The sequence below is a fragment of the Callithrix jacchus genome, chromosome 17 (genome assembly GCF_049354715.1).
Source record: "Callithrix jacchus isolate 240 chromosome 17, calJac240_pri, whole genome shotgun sequence".
NCBI lineage: Eukaryota > Metazoa > Chordata > Mammalia > Primates > Cebidae > Callithrix > Callithrix jacchus.
The window spans coordinates 54246539-54267000 of NC_133518.1; the positions used below are offsets into that span (position 1 = coordinate 54246539).

Below are 20462 nucleotides of genomic sequence, written 5' to 3' on the forward strand. Positions count from 1 at the left end.
GACTGAGGTTCACCTGATCTAGGATGGCTTTGGCCAGCACAGTGGGAGCAACAGTTTTGCTTCATGTCATCTCCAGCAGGAATGGTGATTGATTGTTTTAAGCTAAGTTCTGGCATCTCCAACATGCCAGGCATGTTGTCATGGCAAAGGCAAAGAGGTGTAAGAGTAAGAGAGGAAACAAAATGCCTCTGTCACAATTGCTAAGATGTCATTAGCCAAAGCAAGTTAGAGGGCCAAGTTCAGAATGAAGGGGTGGGGAAATACATTCCACAAAATTGATGGGAGGAGTTGCAAAAGACATTGGAAAGGGTATAGATACAGGGAGGTGGGAAGAATTGGGTTATTAATGCCATCTATTAATAGTCACATGCCGCATGCCCTGTGACTCCACCATGGTTGAGAACACTAGGCCACATGAGCTCTAAGTCCCCTCCCAACTCTGGCATTGTCCCTGGACAGATAAATGAAAGTTCCAGTAGGAATTAAGACATTTCTTTTTTTTTTTTTTTTTTTTGAGACAGAGTCTCGCTAGCGCAGTGGTGCGATCTAAGCTCACTGCAGCCTCCACCTCCTGGGTTCAAGTGATTCTCTTGCCTCACCCTCCTGAGTAGCTGGGATTACAGGCATCCGCCACCATGCCCGGCTAATTTTTGTATTTTAGTTGAGACGGGGTTTCACCATATGGCCAGGATGGTCTCGATCTCTTGACCTCGTGATCCATCCACCCTGGCCTCCCAAAGTGCTGGGATTATAGGTGTGAGCCACTGCACCCGGCCTGAGTTAAGACATTTCTATTCATGGTTCATGCAGAGGACACCAAAAGCAAGCCAATGGCTTCTCTTGGGTTGGCACTCCCTCCTTTATTCACTGTGTATAGTGTGCTTCCCTCTTGCCATTTCTTAATAGGAGCACTATTCCCCTTATATGTTGCTAAGTAACAAGCTCCTCCCCAGAACTTAGCTTAAAACAATCAATCACCATTTTATGTCATAGAATTTGTTTGTTAGGAATTAGGACAGAGCTTGTCTAGGTAGCTCAGCTTCTTGTGGCTTCAACTGAAATCACTCAGTGATACTTAGCTGGCAGATAGGCTGGACTGCAGGGTCCAAGCTAACTTCACTTACATGCCTGGCACCACGATGGGATGGCTGAAACCAGGTTCCTGGAACCTCTGGGCCCATGGATTGTAATGGTGAATTGCTCAAATGTAACAATCTCCTTGGTGAGTCACCAACGTCCTTGACCTATAAGCTGATTATTACTACACAGGTGCTGAAGAACTGCTTCATGGAAAATTTAAATTGACTCACTCTATCTACGATGGGGGAAGGATGGGGTCAAACAACTCCAGTAGAGCAGGCGTTGTGGCATAGGTCAGCCCACTAATTGTAATGAGCTTTGGAGATTCTTTAGCAATTTGACCCACACATACCCTCCATGCCCCTAACGAAGTGCTGGCCTGTGTGTCTGTCCCAGGACACACTCAGAAATTGTCCCACCCCCTTCCCTAGCACTGGTTCCTAAGTGAAGTGCTGGTGACCAAGCTTCCATCAAAAACCTTACTTTGCTTACAAATCTGTTACTAAAACGGCTTTGCAGGTAGACAGGTAAGAGGCGTAGGGCCAAACCCCAACCCTACACTTCCCTGGTCATGGTACGAGTTCCCAGACAGCCTATAGAATTCCAGAGACAGGCTGGATCCTCGGAGGTCAGTTGAGCAGAGCCTGAGCTTATGTTACTAGTGAAAACATCAAAACCAGTCCAGCACTGAAAGAGTAAAAAAATTAGTCCAGATCAAGAGAGTAAGTCAGCTCTGTGCCCCTACCATGCCTCAGATTGTCATAGCCGACACTCAGAAAGCCAGCTGCAATGTCACCAGGAGGAATATTTCTCCCACACTGCTGCAATTGAAAAGCATCAGAACCAATTTTTTTTTTTTTTACCTTGAGAGGGAGTCTCACCCCATCACCAGGCTGGAGTGTAATGCATGATCTCAGCTCACTGTAACCTCCCCCTCGCGGGTTCAAGTGATTCTCCTGCCTCAGTCTCCTAAGTAGCTGGGATTACAGGCAACCACCACCACGCCCAGCTAAGTTTTTTATATTTTTATTAGAGACGGGGTTTTACCATGTCGGCCAGGCTGGTCTTGAATTCCTGACCTAAGGTGATCCACCTGCCTCGGCCTCCCAAAGTGCTGGGATTACAGGCATGAGCCACTGGGCCCGACCAACCATTCCTTTTTTTGAGTGATTACTACTTTCTTTCCAATGACATCTCTATCTTTGCTTTGTTACTCCCAATACCTGAAAAAAAACTTTGTGAATACCCCTAAATCTCCAAAGAAGTGACTGATTAGGCCTGAGCCACTAAATAATGACATTGACAAAATCCAACACTTCCTAAACAGTTTTTTTTTTTTTTTTTTTGACGGTCTCGCTCTGTCACCCAGGCTGGAGTGCAGTGGCATGATCTCGGCTCACTGCATCCTCAAGCTGCTAGGCCCAAGAGATCCTCCTGCCTCAGCCTCCCAAGTAGCTGGGACTGCAGGTGCGCGCCACCCCACCCGGCTGATTTTTGTATTTTTTGTAGAGATGGGGTTTTACCATGTTGCCCAGGCTGATCTCAAACTCCTAGACTCAAGCGATTCACCCACCTTGGCCTCCCAAAATGCTGGGATTGCAGGCATGAGCCACCATGCCTTGCTGGAAAAGAATTTCTTGAGAGCCATTGGAATAGGCATTGTCTCTTCCTCTGGATTTTGCAGGGTGCAGATGTAAGCTTGAAACTGCAGCAGTCAACACCCTAAGAATCAAATTAATGGAAAGGTTCAAATAGTTGAGAGGATAGCAGAGGATGGAGTGGGGACCTTGACTGAGTCATACCTGATCTTCACCCCACCCCAGTGGACTTTTAAAGTTACATGAACCAATAAATATCACCTTATGGTATTTAGATTGGATTATCTGTTCTTGCCAACAAAAGCATATGGACTGGCATAGCCTTCTTTGGTGACCAACTGCATCTCTGAGACCCTGTCTTATTCTAAGTCACCCCATGTGATAGCCTCAGGAGCAACTGAGGGAATCTATTCCTGCTCCTAGGGTATGTGCTGTCAGAGCTGAAAGGCAGGGGCGACACTCACAACCTGTTAGACTTGGAAGAAAAATCAGCCCTTATTGAAAGTCTTTTTCACATGAGGAAATTGAGACCATGAGAAGTGATGAACCCAGCCTGAATCCAGGTACCTGCAACCCCCCTGTTCAGTGCTCTTCCAACTTCCTGTTGGACCAGCAGATTATCTCAGGAAACATTTACTTGGCACAGATGAGCTCTTGGATACCAACTCTATGGCTCCCTGGGCAGCACACCCATTTCTGTTCATGGGGAACCAGCTCCCTATATCACAGTTAGCATTTTAAGAGAGGGCTTGGAGCCATTCATCTTCCCTGATCTCTCATCTTTCCATTTCAAAATGCCAAAAGGGCAGAATTACTACTATTTTACATATTCTTAAGACATGTGATTTTGAATCTTTCCATTTCCTGAGGCTTTCAGAACTGTCCCTTGAAATAGCTCAAGACAGGCACAGCCCTAATGTTTCAGGTTCCAGGAAAGAACATATGTGGACACTCACATACCAAGTGTCTAGGTATTTACATTACAATCAAAGAATAGACTATTTTTGTTGTTTCGCTTTTTGTTTTTTAGTGGGGAGGGTTTTCACTGTGTTGCCCAGGCTGGCTTGAATTCCTGGACTCAAGTGATCCTCTCACCACAGCCTCCCACATAGCTGGGACTATGGGCACATGCCACCACTCCCAGCTAAAAGATTCAATATATTCTATTTGTTTCCCTCAAAAAGGATACTTTCGTAAAGAATAGAAGGCCAGGTTTGAATTTGGAATTTTAGATTCCACAAAGTCTTGTGGTAGCAAGAGGAGAGCAGGGTCCAGCCTCCTGCCAGAACTGCTTCTGTTTTTACCCCCTGCCCATCCCACACTGAGAAGAGCCTCATGTATGCCCATGAGGAAACCCCAGCCCACAGTCTAAGCCCCATCTATCATTCCTCCAAATAACTTTTTGCTGGCCACCCCCAGGCCTGCATGTGCAGGTCACACTCAGAACAGACATGGGCAAGAGGCCTGCAGGTCCAGGAAGCAGGCTCAGGACCACTTGGGTGGGGAACTGTGGTTTCCCAGGTACCTGGAGCATGGTCTAGGAGTGGGGTGTGTCGCTTTGGCCACATAGACATCTTGCTCTGTGGGGACGGTAATGGCCAGACGAGGGCCAGAGTGGGGCCCTCCAGCCTTGGGACCCAGGACAGGGTCTCTCTTGGCCAGGTCCAGGAGTTGCACTAGACCTCCATTCCATCCTCAACAAGGTCCTAAAACTAAGGCTGGGGACAAGGCTGGGCTAGCAAGACTGGGTTTTGTGACCTTGGGCAAGTCCATGACATCTCTGGATCTGTTTCCTCCCTTGTCCCTGAGGGAGCTGGAATGCTTCCACATTCCAGAACCCTCCACAGAATTCAGAAGCAGATTTGAATTCAGACTCCTCACTCCATCTGGCAATGTTGAGACACTGGCCCTAGCCCACCACGGAAGAGAGTCACAGCGGGGAAATTAACTGCCTTTATTTTTTGATTTCCCATCTGGAAACTCCAGTGTGATGGTAGAAGCAGCAGGAAAACCACATCTCCCCTGGCCTTGCAGTAGAGGTGAAGGGGACAAGGCTGACCATGTGCCTGCCTCTAAAGACACCACCCTCGGGTTGATGTTGCCTGTGGGAGACAGGATCCACCTACAGACACCAGGCGATGGTTCACTGGGTCCCAAGCTCCAGCCTGCTGAGTTCTCAACACTCAGGCTCATTAAACAGCTTCATACAAAAACCCAGGTGTATCCCTCCAGCTGGTAACAAATGGGCAAATTCCACTTGAGGTCTGCTGTTGGGGTGGACCTCACCTTGGAGATGTCTTTCCAAAATAAAACTAAGCCCCACTCCAGAAAAATGGTGATGAAAGGCAACTCACAGACATGCAGGACTAATAATCTTATCGAAAAGGGAGCAGCTCAGGCACACAGGAGGACAAGGCTATGCAATATACAGACATGAAAGGAGGGCCACAGGGTATTGTCGGGGGTCAGCAGGAGGCAAGGAGGTAGCGCTCCGGCCAGGAACGCTCTGCCTAGAGACAGCACTCACAGTGGGCCCTAGATGGGGGACCCAGGACAGTATCTGTCTAAGGACCAAGGAGACACCAACGGCTTGCCCAGGTGTGGGCTTGTGCAGGTCACAGTCCTCATGAGTCTCCCGGACAGGAAATGGACATGAATTTGCGAGACAGGGGCCAAAGTACAGAGAGAGCCAAGAGGTCAGGATGGTGCCAGAGATTCTGAAACCACAAGAGCCGCCCCTTTGGGAAACACTGAGAAGAGGAGGCTCATCTCTAGCCTCTGTTTGGGGGAAGCTTGGGTCACATGGGTTCTCAGTACGTTTTCACAGTTAAGTCTCTTCCTGGGCAGCCACATCCACATCAGGCTGGGCTGGGCTGTGGCCAGTCGCGGGGTCCTGTGGCAGATTCAAGGCTGTGAGCCACACCAAGAGAACGTGCCCACTTCCCTGCTTAGTGGTCCACAGGCCCTGAGAGTCCCGAGAGCTGGCTGCCCAGGCTGAGTGAGAATGCCTGCTCCTTTTGGAGGCCAGGGGGCGGAGAGGCCTGTACTCCAGATTCCCCAACAAGATCCAAACATACCAAAACAGCCCCGCAGGTCTATGTGTGTCTCACAGTGCTCAGCCACATTGGCGGCCTGGGTCAGCTACATTCCAGAAGAGGAAGAGCATTGTAACCAGTTGTTTGCCCGATGGTAGCGATGGGAAACAGTTCTCAGGTTGGGCATGTGGAAGGTTTTCCGTACTTTGGCTTAAGACAGGATACAGTGGTCCTAAATTCTTCCAGTCACACTGAGTCAACAGCACGTCTTAGTAGCAGGAATTTGTCCTTGTTTTTGTCACACAAAGATTGGTGGAGACACGGCCAGGACAGTGCATGGCCAGTTTGATGATGGTGAGAAGCTGCTGCCATTCCGTGGGGCGCAGCCCACCTCCTCCTCACAGCCTCAGGTGAAGTAGCGGCAGGGCGTGGAGTCGATATAGCAGTACTGGGTGCATCGCAGGTCTCCATAGGACCTAAGGGAGGCAAAGACACGTTCTAAAAGGCCACCTCTTACCTGCTGGTGACTCCTGGTCAAACCTTATCAAACAGTGGTCAACAGCCAGTGGTTCTATAAAAACTTTTCCCATTCTCATTTGGGGTGAGAGGCCTGGGGGAACTAAATCATGTCTCTGGGATTTTTGCCTTAAGCCCCCAGGCTTGGGGCCTGGGTGGAAGGAGATGGTCACCCTGCTCTTAGCACAGCATCTATAAGAAAATCACCTCCTTCTCAAGGTCTGAAAAGTTACAATGCTCCATACTGACAAAAATGTCCTGTATCTGTGAAGCTACTGGCCAGATGTGGCTATTGAGCTCTTGAAATGTAGCTACTGTGACTGAGTAACTGCATTTTTTTCCTTTTCTTTGAGACAGAGTTTCACTCTGTCCCCCAGGCTGGAGTGCAGTGGTGTGATCTCGGCTCACTGCAACCTCTGCCTCCTGGGTTCAGGCGATTCTCCTACCTCAGCTTCCCGAGAAGCTGGGATTACAGGTGCCTGCCACCATGCCCAGCTAATGTTTGTATTTTTAGTAGAGGCGTGGTTTCACCATGTTGGCCAGGATGGTCTTGAACTCCTGACCTCAGATGATCCACCTGCCTTGGCCTCCTGCAGTGCTGGAACAGGCGTGAGCCACAGTGCCTGGCCTGAATAGCTGCATTTTAAGTTTATTTACAATTACTTTAAATTTGAACAGAGGCCTGTGAGTGGGGGCTACCATATTTGGCAGTGCAGTTTATACCTCTGTAGGCCAGAATGATCATCTGAGACAGGGTGTTAAACCTCACACGCACAGTCACAAGCATCCCTCTGAAGCTTCTGGGGAGTAGCTGCATAACCACAGTGAGCATGGGGGAGCCCTCAGCTCTACTTGATCCTACACTCTATCTGATCGTCTACACTCATTTGTCTCCGTGGAGCCATGAAGAGCCAACTCTCCAGCAGAGGTCTATCAGGGATCTTCCTTCCTTCAGGGAGAGGGGCACTGCACATCCATGGAGTGGGGTCCTGGCTGAGCCTAAACGGGCTTGGAGTCTGGGGGAGACTATAGGTCTGTAGTTCTCCCAGCCTGGCTGAACATGCTAATATGTGAGTGTTAGGGAGACCCCCTAGGAAGAGAGCAGAGAGTGGGCAATGGAGGGACAGGCATGGCTCCCCAGCTTGCCAAGGGCCCAAGTCTGAGTCTATAAGAAGAAAAGGGATGGGAGCAAAAGCTGAAGAGACTGGACTCAAGAACAGAAGAGGTTGGAGATACCAGTAGGATCCACTTGGAACCAAGGGAAGAGCATGGCAAGGCCTGGATGGAAAGGAATGGCCTCCCCATTTTCCTGAGAACATTGTACAATTCTGATTCTGTAAGGACTGGGGAGACATGTATCTTCTGCACCTTAGAAGGAGCCCAGGGGTTACAATCTGGGCATCGAATCAGCACCTCATGGGATGGTGGCCCTCAGTTGGCTTGGCAGATGCCAGCATGAAGCCAGGACACATGGAATACTTGTCCTGAGCAACATAAATAGCCACTGAGGAGTCTCAGAAATAACTAGAGGGGTCCTTGGAGGGAGCAGTTTCGTGGAGGGGCCATGAGCTTGCAAACTCAGATATTAAGGCTGATTTGATCTCACTTGCATTCACAGGCATGCCTGAGGGATGGGCAGCGTGTGCCAGGGAAGTCAGGTTAGGGAGACGTATGGATTCTTTGAAATGTGCTGAGACCTTTACTCTCCACTGGGCTTCCCACCTGGGCCCACAGCCCAGGAGACTAAGTGGTCACAGTGACTGCTGGGTTTCAGGGCTGCTCATACAGGGCAGCAGCTGATCTCAGAGACTGCATTTCCCCTCTGGGCCTCGGACAGAGCAGGTGGCTGTGTGTGCCATGGCTCAGCCTCAGTGGCACGCAGGCAGTGCTGACCAAGAGGGCACATGATGGGTGGGGAGCATGTGTTGTGTCATTCATCACCATGCCTCAGTGTCTAGAAGGCACTAGGAAATGGAGAGGCACTCAAAATATTTGTGAAGGAAAGAAGAAAAGCAAGGAGGAAAGCAGGAGAAAGAGGGAGAAGGGGGAGGTGGGAGTCATCCCTACCCAGGGAGATAGGTCTCGCACGTCAGGTAGCCAAAGTCAGAGCCATCACAGTCCTCCACACCCTCATGCCGGTGACCGTCTCCACAGTAGGCACGGTGACAGCCTGAGGGGACATAGGAGGCGCAGTCCTGAGAAGGAGCAGAGGTGCCAGGCTTCCCTCAGCTTGTAAGGACCATGCAACCCAAGGGATCCCCGCTAAATGCTGTACTGCTGAAAGAACTTGCCTCAGACTCCTCCAGGGACTGCCCCTCAGGCTCTGGTCCCACACTGATGTGCTATGGGACAAGAATGAGGAAACCCTGCCTCTGGCCCCACCTAACCACTTACTAGCTGAGGGGTGGCGAGACTCCAGGTGGTTATCTGCAAAACTGGGACACTGACATGACCTCCACCTCATAGAGCCAGTGTGGGGGTCCTGGAAGTGAGCACTGGGAGACTACTGATCCCCAGTGAGGATGCATGGGGACTCATTGGTCAACAGAGAGCTTCTGTGTGACACTGGTGAGCCCACCCTTGGGTCCCTGGGGAGCCACATGATCTTCAGCAAAGACCTCTGCTTTCACACGACAGGAGGGTCTTGGAGTATGGACCCCAGCATCATTTTCACAGTGCGGGAGAGCCCATTTGCTCCTTCCTACTGTAAGAGCTCCTATTTGACACTGTGCACCAGAGGAAGAAGGGACTCTGGGCTGGGCCAGTCTCCTAGGGGATGCCGTCCCTGGAGCTGTTGGGAGACAGTGAGACCACGCTGAGATAATCAGCAGCATCTCCCGACACCCACTCTGCCCTGTCATCCTTCCCCTGAACATTTTTTTTTTTTTGAGAGAGTCTCACTCTGTCACCCAGCCTGGAGTGCAGTGGTGCAATTGCAGCTCATTGCAGCCTTGAACCCCTGGACTTAAGCCATCCTCCCACCTCACCCTCCTGAGTAGCTGGGACTACAGGTGTGCACCACCAGGCCTGGCTAATTTTTTTAAATTTTTAATTATTTTGTAGAGATTCGGTCTTGCTCTGTTGCCCAGGCTAGTCTTGAACTCCTAGGCTCAAGTGATCCTCCAACCTCAGCTTCCCAAAATGTTGAGATTACAGGCATGAGTCACTGTGCCCAGCCTCCCCAGAGCTTCTTGAGAGCAAGGACCATGACTTTGCATCCACACCCACCCAGCCAGGAGCCCAGCCTGGCTCTTTAGAGGAGGGGCTTAAACCAAACTCTCTAAATGAATTCTGTGAACAGTGGTTGAACCCTTACTCTATCCAGATAATCCCTGCACATGTTAGCTAATAGGATCTCTAGGGACTCGAGCAGCCAGCACATTTCACAGGTAAGGAAAGTGAGGCTCAGAGCTGTAAACTGACCGCCATCACCCCACCCACTGTGTGGCCTCTGCCTTGAGCCTGAGGGTGGTTGGTGGTTCTCAGAGCCTGCATTCAATCTCTGTTGACTCTTCAGCTCATGCTTTCCACCACAACTCCTGGTTTTGTTACTTGATTTAAAGAAGAAAAAACAAGCAAACCTTCCAGAGCTTGCTGCCTACCAGTTAACGCAGCAGCCCATGAGGCTGATGAAAGCTCTGGCTGGCCCAGCTTCCTCTATGGAGGGCTTTGCCACTCGAGCTCTACCTGGTAAATGAGCCCCCATTCAGATTCTTGGCCTCTCCCTTTTGCCTTTCACTCCTCCTTGCAAAGTGAGAGCCCATCGCCTTTATCTTCTGCACCTGTAGCATGGATTTTGCTAAGATGTAGGACTGGAAGGACCTGGTGGCTACATTTTAGGATAAAGAAGGTCTAACTGGGGGAGGACCCTTCACATCCATCCCTGGTGAGGTGCTTGGGTGGTGGGAGAGTTAACATTTGGGCTGAAATTGGGGCAGCAAGGGCTAGGGTAGATGGCACAAGACAGCCTGGGTACACCCTTATCTGGGTCTAGAATGGTCCCAAAGCATCACAGCTGGTGTTCAGGGCTGGTCCCCAGTCCCACCCCTCTGCTGCTCAGGCCTCAGGTCCTCCTGGGCTGGACCTCACTCACTGATGCAGTCGTCACCCACATCGTTGTTACCGTCGTCACACTCCTCCCCAGGCTGCAGGAGCCCATCCCCGCAGGTGCTGCGCTGGTCTACAGTGTAATCCACAGGGTAGAGAGGGGTCAGCTGGCCAAGGAAGCACACAGCATTAACTGGAGCATGGCATGCCCAGGCAGCCGCAGGCAGGGAGGTCACTGGTTCTGGGTCCCACAGCATTCCTGCGGGGCATGCCTTGACTTCCTCCCAGGGGTGGGAAAAATACTCCTTTCTTGTCACCTAGAGCTCTGTAGCTGGGTGAATGCTGGGTCACATCAAAATGGCAACCTGGCACGCAGGGATATGGAGACCATCTGGAACCTTGGCTCCAAGAGGGTCAAGGTAGGAGAATGGAGGGCTTCTCAGAAACAGTTTGAGGGAGGATGCTCAGCCCTCCTATGTAGATAGACTACAGAAAGCCCAGGCCCAGTGGGGTGGCCTTCCCTTCCTTTAATGGATACATCTCTTTCCTGGGCAGGGAGTATGTCCTGAGGTGATGGCCTGGGGGTACCTGGATGGGGAGCCAGCCAAGGCTGTCCTTGAAGTAGAGAGATCTCTGGTCTCTGCGGAAGGCAATGGCATTTTGGGTGTTCAGCCTCTCAAGCTCCTCCTGGTTGTTGACCACAAAAATCTGCCAGAGAACACAATGGTGAGGATTCCAGAAAACAATTCTGCAGGGGACAGGGAAAAAGCTGGCAGAGGAAACCATCTCTATCCTTGGGCTGCTCAACAGTGGGAAGAGGGATTTGCACATTACACTCTAGCATTCCTTCTGAAGGTAAGTGTCTTGATTCCCACACCTTCTCAATGCAGTTCCTAATGTCTGAGTTTGAAACTAAAATATTCACATGGATTTAACACTTAAATATTTAAAATGCTCCCAAGACTTAAATCAAAAGGCAATGTCATATAGTCAAGTAATTTGACATCTGGAAGTGATTCTTAAAATTGTCATACTCAAAGATGTTCTTTACAGTATTATTTACATTAGTAAAAAGCTTGGGGGTGGCCAATAAACAATATGTTGCTTAAACACCAACACCGATTAAATAAATCGTAGCCCAGTCACACTGAATGGATGATTATGATGAATTGATGTCCAAAGTTTACTTCAAAATAATCCAACAGAGGATGGGCAGTAGTGAGTGGGCATGAAGAGAAAACTAGGATACAAGGCTCGCCATGAATTAATCATTATTCAAGTTGGGTGATGGGTACCCTGTAATAGTTCACTACACTATTCTGCTTTTATATGTATTTGAAATTTTCTCTTAAAAAAGCTTAAAATGTTATTTCTAGAGGGTGGAAACATGGCAGGATTTCAACTAAAATAACAAAGCACAACATTTTAATACAATATAATCTCAACCATATAAAAGTTAGATTTTAAAAAGACAAAGAAAATGCCCCCAAAATGGACTCACAATCAAATGGACAGTTTGGTTTTCCTCTTTTGATTTTCTCATATTTTCCAATTTCCTATAATGAACGTGTACCCAGAGTCATGAAAGAAAGTAAGTTTTACTGAAAGGATTTTACAAAGCCCCATAAGGATCAGATGAGAGGTCCTCACAGATAACCACCCTAGACTTCTCCCAGAAAGCCTTACCACAGGAACTCGCGGGGAACTGGGCCCATACACGGATTCCCCGTAGGAAGGGTTATTCACATTCAGAGGGGGTCCACAAAGACATCTTCCTGGAGGCCCGGGAAATCCTCTTTCCCCTTTGGGTCCCATTATAAGTTGTCCTAGGAAGCAACAGACAGCTGTATTACTAGAGCCAAGGAAGAGAAGACCAAACAACCCAGGGAGATGTGAGCGATCTATGCGACAGAAAAAAGGTTAAAGTCCACAGCATTTCAGGGTATGCCTGAGGGAGAGGTTAAAGAAATGCTTTTAGCCGGGCACAGTGGCTCACGCCTGTAATCCCAGCACTTTGGGAGGCTGAGGCGGGCGGATCATGAGGTCAAGAGATCAACATCATCTTGGCCAAAATAATGAAACCCCGTTTCCACTAAAAATACAAAAATTAGCTGGGCTTGGTGGCGCGCACCTGCAGTCCCAGCTATTTGGGAGGCTGAGGCAGGAGAATCGTTTGAACCCGGGAGGCAGAGGTTGCAATGAGCCGAGATCGTGCTACTGCACTCCAGCCTGGTGAGACTCTGTCAAAACAAAACAAAAAAATAGATGCTTTTGATCCAAGACATGGAGGAGATAAGGTGAGAAAAATAGTTGTGAGGAGACAGCTTCCCTCTCCTTCCTGCCTTGAAGACAGTCAAAATGTCTGGTGCTGCAGCAGCCATGTTGCCAACAGGAAGTCACAAACATGAGGAGATAAGACAACATGCAGGAAAAGACAAAAGGCTAATGGGGTCTGGGGCCCTGACAGTGACAGTCAGAGGCTGAATCAAAGCCAGCTATTGTCTACCTCTGGATTTCTTTTTTTCTTTTTCTTTTTCTTTGTTGTTGTTGTCGTTTTTTTGAGACAGAGTTTTGCTCTTATTGCCCGGGCTGGAGTGCAATGGCACGATCTCGGCTCACTGCAACCTCTGCCTCCTGGGTTCAAGCGATTCTCTTGCCTCAGCCTCCTGAGTAGCTGGGATTATAGGCATGAGCCACCATGCCTGGCTAATCTTGTATTTTTAGTAGAAACAGGCTTTCTCCATGTTGGTCAGGCTGGTCTCGAACTCCCGACCTCAGGTGATCTGCCTGCTTTGGCCTCCCAAAGTGCTGGGATTACAGACATGAGCCAATAGAATCTTTACAGAATAATTTCTGGGTGAGGGTTTCTTTCATTTCTTCCGGAAGAAAATAGAATGTTTTCTATTTTACCCTCCCCTGGTGCTGAAGAAGTCAGGACATGTCTTGAAAAGATATGATCAGAAAATGTATTCCCTAGCAATGTAGAAAAACGGTGAGGGTAGTACCTTGGCTTTTAAAGGCCCTGATGCCCAGGATACATTCCAGACCAAGTTCCACCAAGGCTTCTGAAAACTGAACTGAAAGTAGGCAGCATCCACACTTTTATTTATTTATTAAAAATATTTTTTTATCACGTTAGCATAAGGCATCCCCTTGTTTTTTTGTGTTTTTTTTTTTTTTTTTTTTTTTTTTTTTTTTTTTTTTGAGACTGAGTCTCACTCTGTTGCCCAGGCTGGAGTGCAGTGGTATAATCTCAGCTCACTGCAACCTCTGTCTCCCAGGTTCAAGTGATTCTCCTGCCTCAACCTCCCGAGTAGCTGGGACTATAGGAGCGTGACACCACACTTGGCTAATTTTTCTGTTTTTAGTAAAGACAGGGTTTTGTTGTGTTGGCCAGACTCGTCTCAAACTCCTGAGTTCAACTGAGCTACCCACTTCGGCCTCCTAAAGTGCTGGAATTACAGGCGTGAGCCACTGCGCCTGGTCAGGCAAATTTGTGCCAAGGTTGAGAACTGGTCCATTCCTCTGCCAGATCATCTTCTCTTCATCCTCCATCCCTCCCAGCTGCCTCCTAACTGCCTTCTGATCTGGGTTCAAACATCATTTCCTGAGGGAAGTCTTTTTGAATCCTCAGACTCTGTCATGCACACCTGGGATACACTATCATGGTTTCCTGCTCCTTTTCACAGCACTTCTCTTTGTTTATGATTCTATGTATTTTGGGATTATTCCATCAAGGTTGATCTCCAGTAGAATATGGCTCCACAGGGACAGGGCTAGTGCCTGTTTTCATCCACCAGTGCTGACACAAAGTAGGGGCATGGAAAACGTTTGATGATTGAATGAATGAATGCAGACTAACTGGAGAGAAAAAGTCTTCGGAAAAAGCTAGAAGTCACATTCTGGCTGGCAGGAAAGTACCAGAGCAAGAGTCATCCAACAGGAAGTGGGGAAAGAGAAGAAAAGATGGAGACTGAGAAGAGAAATAAGTAAGGATCCCTTCCTTGGGAAATGGGGGGAGGGGCGGGTTTGGAGGCCAGGCAGTCGTTGGTGTCAAGTAGTATGACATCTGGGGCAGCCAGGGGTTGGGAACACAGTTCACAGATCCAGGAGGGCAAGAAATAAAATGACCCCGGGGAGAGATCCGGCCAGGACACCAGGGAAGCTACTATAACCAGAGAGGGAGACTGAACCATCCCAAGCGGATTGACAGGTGTTCCTACAATCAGAATGCTGAACAGAGCGAGGGGAAGGAAGCTTTGCCAACATCTTATCCTAAGCTATGATTGTTTGTTCTAACAAGAAATGCAAATATAATTCTGTGGGAAGAGCTCCAGTCTGTGTTCTGATATTTTCAGAAGAGCCCAGAGAGACAGGGAATCCACCAGCCTAGGAAAATTATGAGTAATTAAGTACTTAGGGAAATTGAAGTGGAAAAGCTCTGTGATCAAGAATGTGAGGGTGGCATTGGAGCAGCCTTCCAACTGCTCTGTGACCCCACCAAATCCTCCAGAACTGTGGCCTGAGACGGAGTCAGGAGTTGGTCCCATTAGCTGCTGATGAATGGTGGGGTTGAGATTTGAATTCATGTTTGACTTAACACTATGCTGTTCAAAAGACAAATGTCCAAGAATACTGATGCTCTAGGAAGCTGGCAATTCCCAGGTACCACGCTGATTCACTTATACTCTGTCTGGGTACAGGAAGGACTCAGCCAAATTTGTTATTTGATTATTGCAAATTACATCCTAAAAGCATTTTGTCTTTATTCCCTCCCCACCCTTCCCACCCCTTAGCCCCTCTTTCCTTGTGACTTAGGTAATTACAAAGCTCTCACCCTTTCCACCTCCCTCAGCACCATCCGTTCCCACAGAGTTGGGCACCAAAACTCGAGGTCACCTCCCAACAGGATATGGCAGGGAGCCTGCTGCCACCACTACAGTTTCCCTGCAGCTTCCTCCCAGCTGCTGGAGGGCATCCGTTAGCCCTGCCTGTTTTCTGCCAGGCCATGCTGAAGGACATAGCAACCTGAACTTCCCCACGCCAACCTCTGGGAGATCATGTCTCAGCCTGGTTTCATCTCTACCCGCTGCAGCCAGAGGACCTGGCTCTCCATCTTCACCCAGGCAGCCTTCCACTTCCATTGGCTGCCTTGATGGGAAAAGGTCAGGAGTGAGGAATCTAGCAGAAGGCAGAGGAACCAGCACAACCACCTCCAGAGGCCGCCTGGCTGACAGTCACAGGAGTCACGGACCGATTCTGGATCAGAGTGGCCTGTAGTCACTGCTGTGACCTTGCAGGCATCACTTCTGCTTGAGGTTCAAGATTCGTATCTCTAAGGGGAGGGTAGGACTAGACCAGGGTGTTTTCACCTGTTGTCTGCAGAGGCCAAGGCTACCTCACAATGGCTCTGCAGCAGGGGTTCTGGAACCCTGGGAAATGAGGTGCAAAACCTTGGGTGTAGGTATACAGTTTCTTTCCTTCTGAGAGTGGGTTTGGGACTTTTAACAGACTGTCAAAGGTAGTGTCGGGACCACTTTGAGGGGCCTGTTCCAACTCTGGATGATTATCCAACTGGGCCCAGGCACAGGGCTATCTCTTTTATTTATTTATTTATTTATTTTATTTATTTATTTTTGAGATGGAGTCTCACTCTGTCACCCAGGCTGGAGTGCACTGATCCAATCTCAGCTCACTGCAACCTCTGCCTCCTGGGTTCAAGCTGTTCTCCTGCCTCACCCTCCTAAGTAGCTAGGATTACATGCGTGCGCCACCATACCCGGCTAATTTTTGTATTTTTAGTAGAGACAGGAGTTTCACCATGTTGACCAGGCTGGTCTCAAATTCCTGACCTCAAGTGTTCTGCCTGCCTCAGCCTCCCAAAGTGTTGGGATTACAGGCGTGAGCCACCATGCCTGGCTAGATATCTCTTGTAAACTCCTTCCCTGCCCTCTCTCCTACCCCTCCAAACTTTTCCAGATAGCAGGATTATTTATTGCCCTATCTTCTCTTTTTCCTCTTCATCCCCCTTACTCAGGAAGGCTCCTCAGAAAGGAATTGGCTCAAAGGAAGGGAGGAGACATCACTCCAAAGAGATGACCCTACCCTGCTTGGCTCCTAAGGAGATGGGCTGTGAACCCACAGAGCCCCTGTCTGGGAGCCCCTGAAGGAAGCAGCCCTGTGCACTCACCTGCCAGGTGCCACTGGGGAAGTGATGCTGACTCAGCCACAGACCCTGCCCTTCAAGGATATAGCAGGAAGATGAAACACATCTGCAGAAACGTTACCAATGGAGGGGCCATAACAGAGAGGCAATATGTGATCAGGGCTCAGGGGAGGGTGATCTATCCTGTTAGGGGCCAAGAAGGCCTTACTGAAAAGAGAGCTTCGAAGGAAGAGAGATTTTGTTGGATGGGAGGCAGGTAAGAGGAGTGCCATGTCAGGCCACGTGAACCCAGAGAGACCATAGGAATAGCTCCAGCTCCACAGATGGCTAGCTGTCCTCTGAAGGGTAGAGGTCAGGGTGGCTGGGATCGGGCAGAGGCTGGCTAGTCCAGGAAGAGCGAGGTGGGCATACTGGGTGGAAGAGAGGGAGCTGGAAGGCCAGGGACAAAGAGGACGACTCTGCAGGGCCTGCTGACAGGACAGGATTGCAACACACTGAAGACTAACAAGACAGGAGAAACAGCAGGCACCAAGGAGCTGTTGACAGCTCTGGCCGAGCCCTTCTCATCCATTCCCCAGCCCCAGGAGAAAACCAGAGTTCAAGTCAGGTGAGGGCTGGCCTTTACGAAGAGATAAACACAGTGAGACCATTAAGATCTTAGTCTGCTGAGGACATCCTACACATCCACCCATCGCATGCCCCTGGACTACTCCTCAGTTTTGTGAGCTCCTAGGTACCCCAATGGCCAAGAGAGTCCCTTCTGAAGGCACAACCCAGACCTCAGGCCATGCTGTCAGTCTCTGGGGTTGGTAGCTCATAGTCATAGGGCTCTAGGAGGACATCATGCCTTCAAGAACCAAGGAGGATGAGAACTAGTTGAAAGGACCCCCATTCAGATCATCCAGCCAACTCCAGAAATGAATTATGGAGTGTGGGCATATGGCCTGGACTGCATCTCCAATCTCCCCTAACAGCATGGAAACAGCTGCAGCAACATAAGTTACTACCATACTAACCAATGTTTGTTCTCTTAGTATTTCCTTCCTCCTCTCCCAATTTAAAGGACACAGCAAGAGTTTGTGTTTTCTCGCCCTTGCTAAAAGCAGGTACTACTGGAAACAAACTTGCCTTTCTATTTTCTGTTCTCTGAAGGACAAAGCTCCTAACTGGGGTGCTAGTATAGGGGGTCAGGGATGGAAGAGGAGAGACTTCCCTAGGCATGGACAGGAGAGGGACCCCTTGTGCCCTGGGGAAGAGACAGGTCTCAGAAAGAACAGCTGTGGGGTGCTCTTTGGGAAGTTGAACTGGAGGGACCAGGACTCCCAGCCTTGAAAATGTTCTGATACCCACGTATGGCATGAGGACAGCAGCCAGCAGCTATCTGTGGACCACAGGGACTTGGACAAGGACAAGTCTATTTCTATTTCTACTCTATTTCAGATGTGAATAGAGTAGACCAAAGGCTGGAGGGACCTTCCCTGCCATAATTCACCAGGATCTTTGCCCAACCCTATCATGGCAGTTGAGGGAGTAGTGAAAATCGTAATAATGCCTGAATTAAATTTTTTGGCATCCTAACAGGTTGGACTCTCTGAGCCAGATTTAACTTCATTTAAAGGATCTAACAAAATACGACATTTCTTTCCCATCCCACGATGCGGCTGCAAATATATTTCCATAAACACAGGAGGAGGGGGAATACACTATGGAATTGCAAATGTCTTCATTTTCTTAAGAAAAAAAGCTAGAATAAAAATTGTTTGGATTCCTTTTTTATAACTGAAGACAAAAACTATTGCACAGTCAACAAATGAGTTTCCTGATACCGTCTTTATATAGTTGATGTGCTGTGAAAGCCCCTACCATCAGCTGATAAGGGAACAAAATAAAGGGCTTAGCTCCCCCCAGCTTTTTTTTTTTTTTTTTTTTTTTGCAAGCAGAGTATGCCCTTTTCCATAGTGGACTTTTAATTTTTTTTTATTTCATTTTAGTAATTTCTTTCTATATCTATTTTTTTTTGAGATGGAGTTTTCGAGACAGCACGATCTCAGCTCACTGCAATCTCCACCTCCCAGGTTCAAGTGATACTTCTGCCTCAGCCTCAGAGTAGCTGGGATTACAGGTACATGCCACCATGCCAGGCTAATTTTTGTATTTTTAGTAGAGACGGGGTTTCACCATGTTGGCCAGGCTGGTCTCAAACTCCTGATCTCAAATGATCCAGCCACCTTGGCCTCCCACAGGGATAACAGGCGTGAACCACCATGCCTCTTTATATATCTATTGCAAACAAATAATGACTCTTTTATAACACTGTAAGATGGAAAAACAACGTTACCTTTACTTCTAGGTTTAAGAGAACTGCTTGAAGCCATGAAACTTTTTTATCTAGAAAAAGGTATTAGTTGATGAAATATATTCCTGTTATTTTTCACTTAAGGTATAAATGACATCATTAATGCACTTTTTTTCTTACGCTATTTGTTCTCCAGAATGCTAAAACAAATTCAGAGTGGAATTTATCTCTCTTGCATAAAAGTTGAATGAGCTAAACTGTGGAGAAATTATAAAGTTGGAGTGCCTCTGGTAGTTTCTAACTTGAAACACAAGCCATCTCTGCTGGCATCTCCTTGTGTCCTCTCTGGAAGGCTGGCCAGTACTGCAATAGTGGATCAAGTGAAGCAGTGTAGCTCTTACCTGCAGATGGGGGCCCTGGGGGCCCTGGGGAGCCTGGACGGCCAGGTTGACCAGAAGGCCCAGGCTTGCCCGGTGGGCCCGTAACTCCACTGTCCCCTTTCTGTCCCTGACAGAGAGAAAGGCAGAACCTGTTACGAAAGCATGACATAGCAAGCTTCCTGCCCCATTTTGTCACTAAATCAGAGATCACCTTGCACTTAAGGAGAGCCCAGTGGGGGATGCAGCTCCAGAGGGCTTGACCATCAATCAAGCTCCTAAGAAGCTTGGGGCAAGTGACATTTGAGATAATGATGGTTACAAATTTGCAGACCTTAGTTCTTGCTCTGTCCTACAAATGTGGCACATGGCAGCTAAAAGGAGCTAGTCCAATCTACTCCAGGCCCCAGGCGGATGAGGAAATAGAGGCCTAGAAAAGAGGTATTTTCACTCATTGGCTTCCCATTGTCTCAGGATTAGCTCCTTACTGCAGCCTGTGAAGCCCGGCATGGCCAGGCTTTCCAGCCTTATTCCAGTCTTTTGGAATGAGCTAAATTGTGGAGAAATGGTCTTCAAGAGCACCATGTCTATTATCTCCCTTCCCAAGACCCTTCTCTCTGCCCCAAACCCTCCTCCTTCCCCACTGCCTAGTTAACTGCCACTCAACCTTTGGCTCTCAACTCAAATGCCCTTATGGCAAAGCCTTCCCTGACCTTCCTGGGCGGAGTCAGTTCACCCCACCATATGCTCTCATAACTCAGCCTGTTTCCTTCATGGCGTTTATCCCAGATCGTAGCATATGGATTATTTGTGTGGTCATTTCATCAATATCTCCCCATAAGACATACTCTCCCTATGGGCTGGAATTTGTCTAGCTCACCTCCTTTCCCCAGATGAAATGAGGGAGGAGAAAGACGCTAGAAACACAAAGGTAGGCAGCTTTGCCGATCTGTAAGTCCAGAGGTTTCACCTTGACTATGAGACTCCAGGTAACTCATGTCATTGCTTTGTAGCTCAGTTTTGTCATCTTTAAAATGGGGCCAGTAAATTTACACCCATATAGGTTTGTTGTGAGACTAACAAAGATCTCAGAGGTGAAAATATGGTTTGCACACAATGAAGAGCTACGTGGGGCAAGCCAATTATCACAGCAACTGGCCTGGTTCCATCTATTTCATGCAGTTAAACAAGTCCTGATTTTATTTATAAAAAGGCACACCTGTGGCTACAGCTGTTCCACATGGAGTGTCCTCTTTGCTGCCTATTCCGGAAGCATCATGAGCAAAGACTGGGCTCTTGGTTCTCCCTCAGGGTTGCCCTTAGGAGTCACACCGAAGCCGAGGCTGC

The 20462-nt window shown here is 48.6% G+C and overlaps 1 protein-coding gene across 12 annotated transcripts in view; it reads right to left on the bottom strand.

The window, feature by feature from the left end:
* Nucleotides 1-4618: 4618 nt before the first annotated feature.
* The window catches only part of COLQ (collagen like tail subunit of asymmetric acetylcholinesterase), a 93921-nt gene continuing 78077 nt past the window's right edge, over nt 4619-20462 (bottom strand). For 5 of the 12 annotated variants that reach the window (XM_078354306.1, XM_035278381.3, XM_078354305.1 and 2 more), the window contains 5 exons: nt 19140-19245; nt 11963-12102; nt 10865-10984; nt 10323-10443; nt 4619-6189 (listed from right to left, as the gene is read on the bottom strand). In XM_078354306.1, coding sequence (XP_078210432.1) covers nt 5960-6189; nt 10323-10443; nt 10865-10984; nt 11963-12102; nt 19140-19245 — 717 coding nt within the window. In that variant the 3' untranslated portion in view covers nt 4619-5959. Of the gene's footprint in view, nt 6190-8296; nt 8400-9831; nt 10012-10322; nt 10444-10864; nt 10985-11962; nt 12103-19139; nt 19246-20462 lie in introns of those variants that run through there. The other 7 variants (XM_035278383.3, XM_078354308.1, XM_002759631.5 and 4 more) reach the window with 5 other exon arrangements.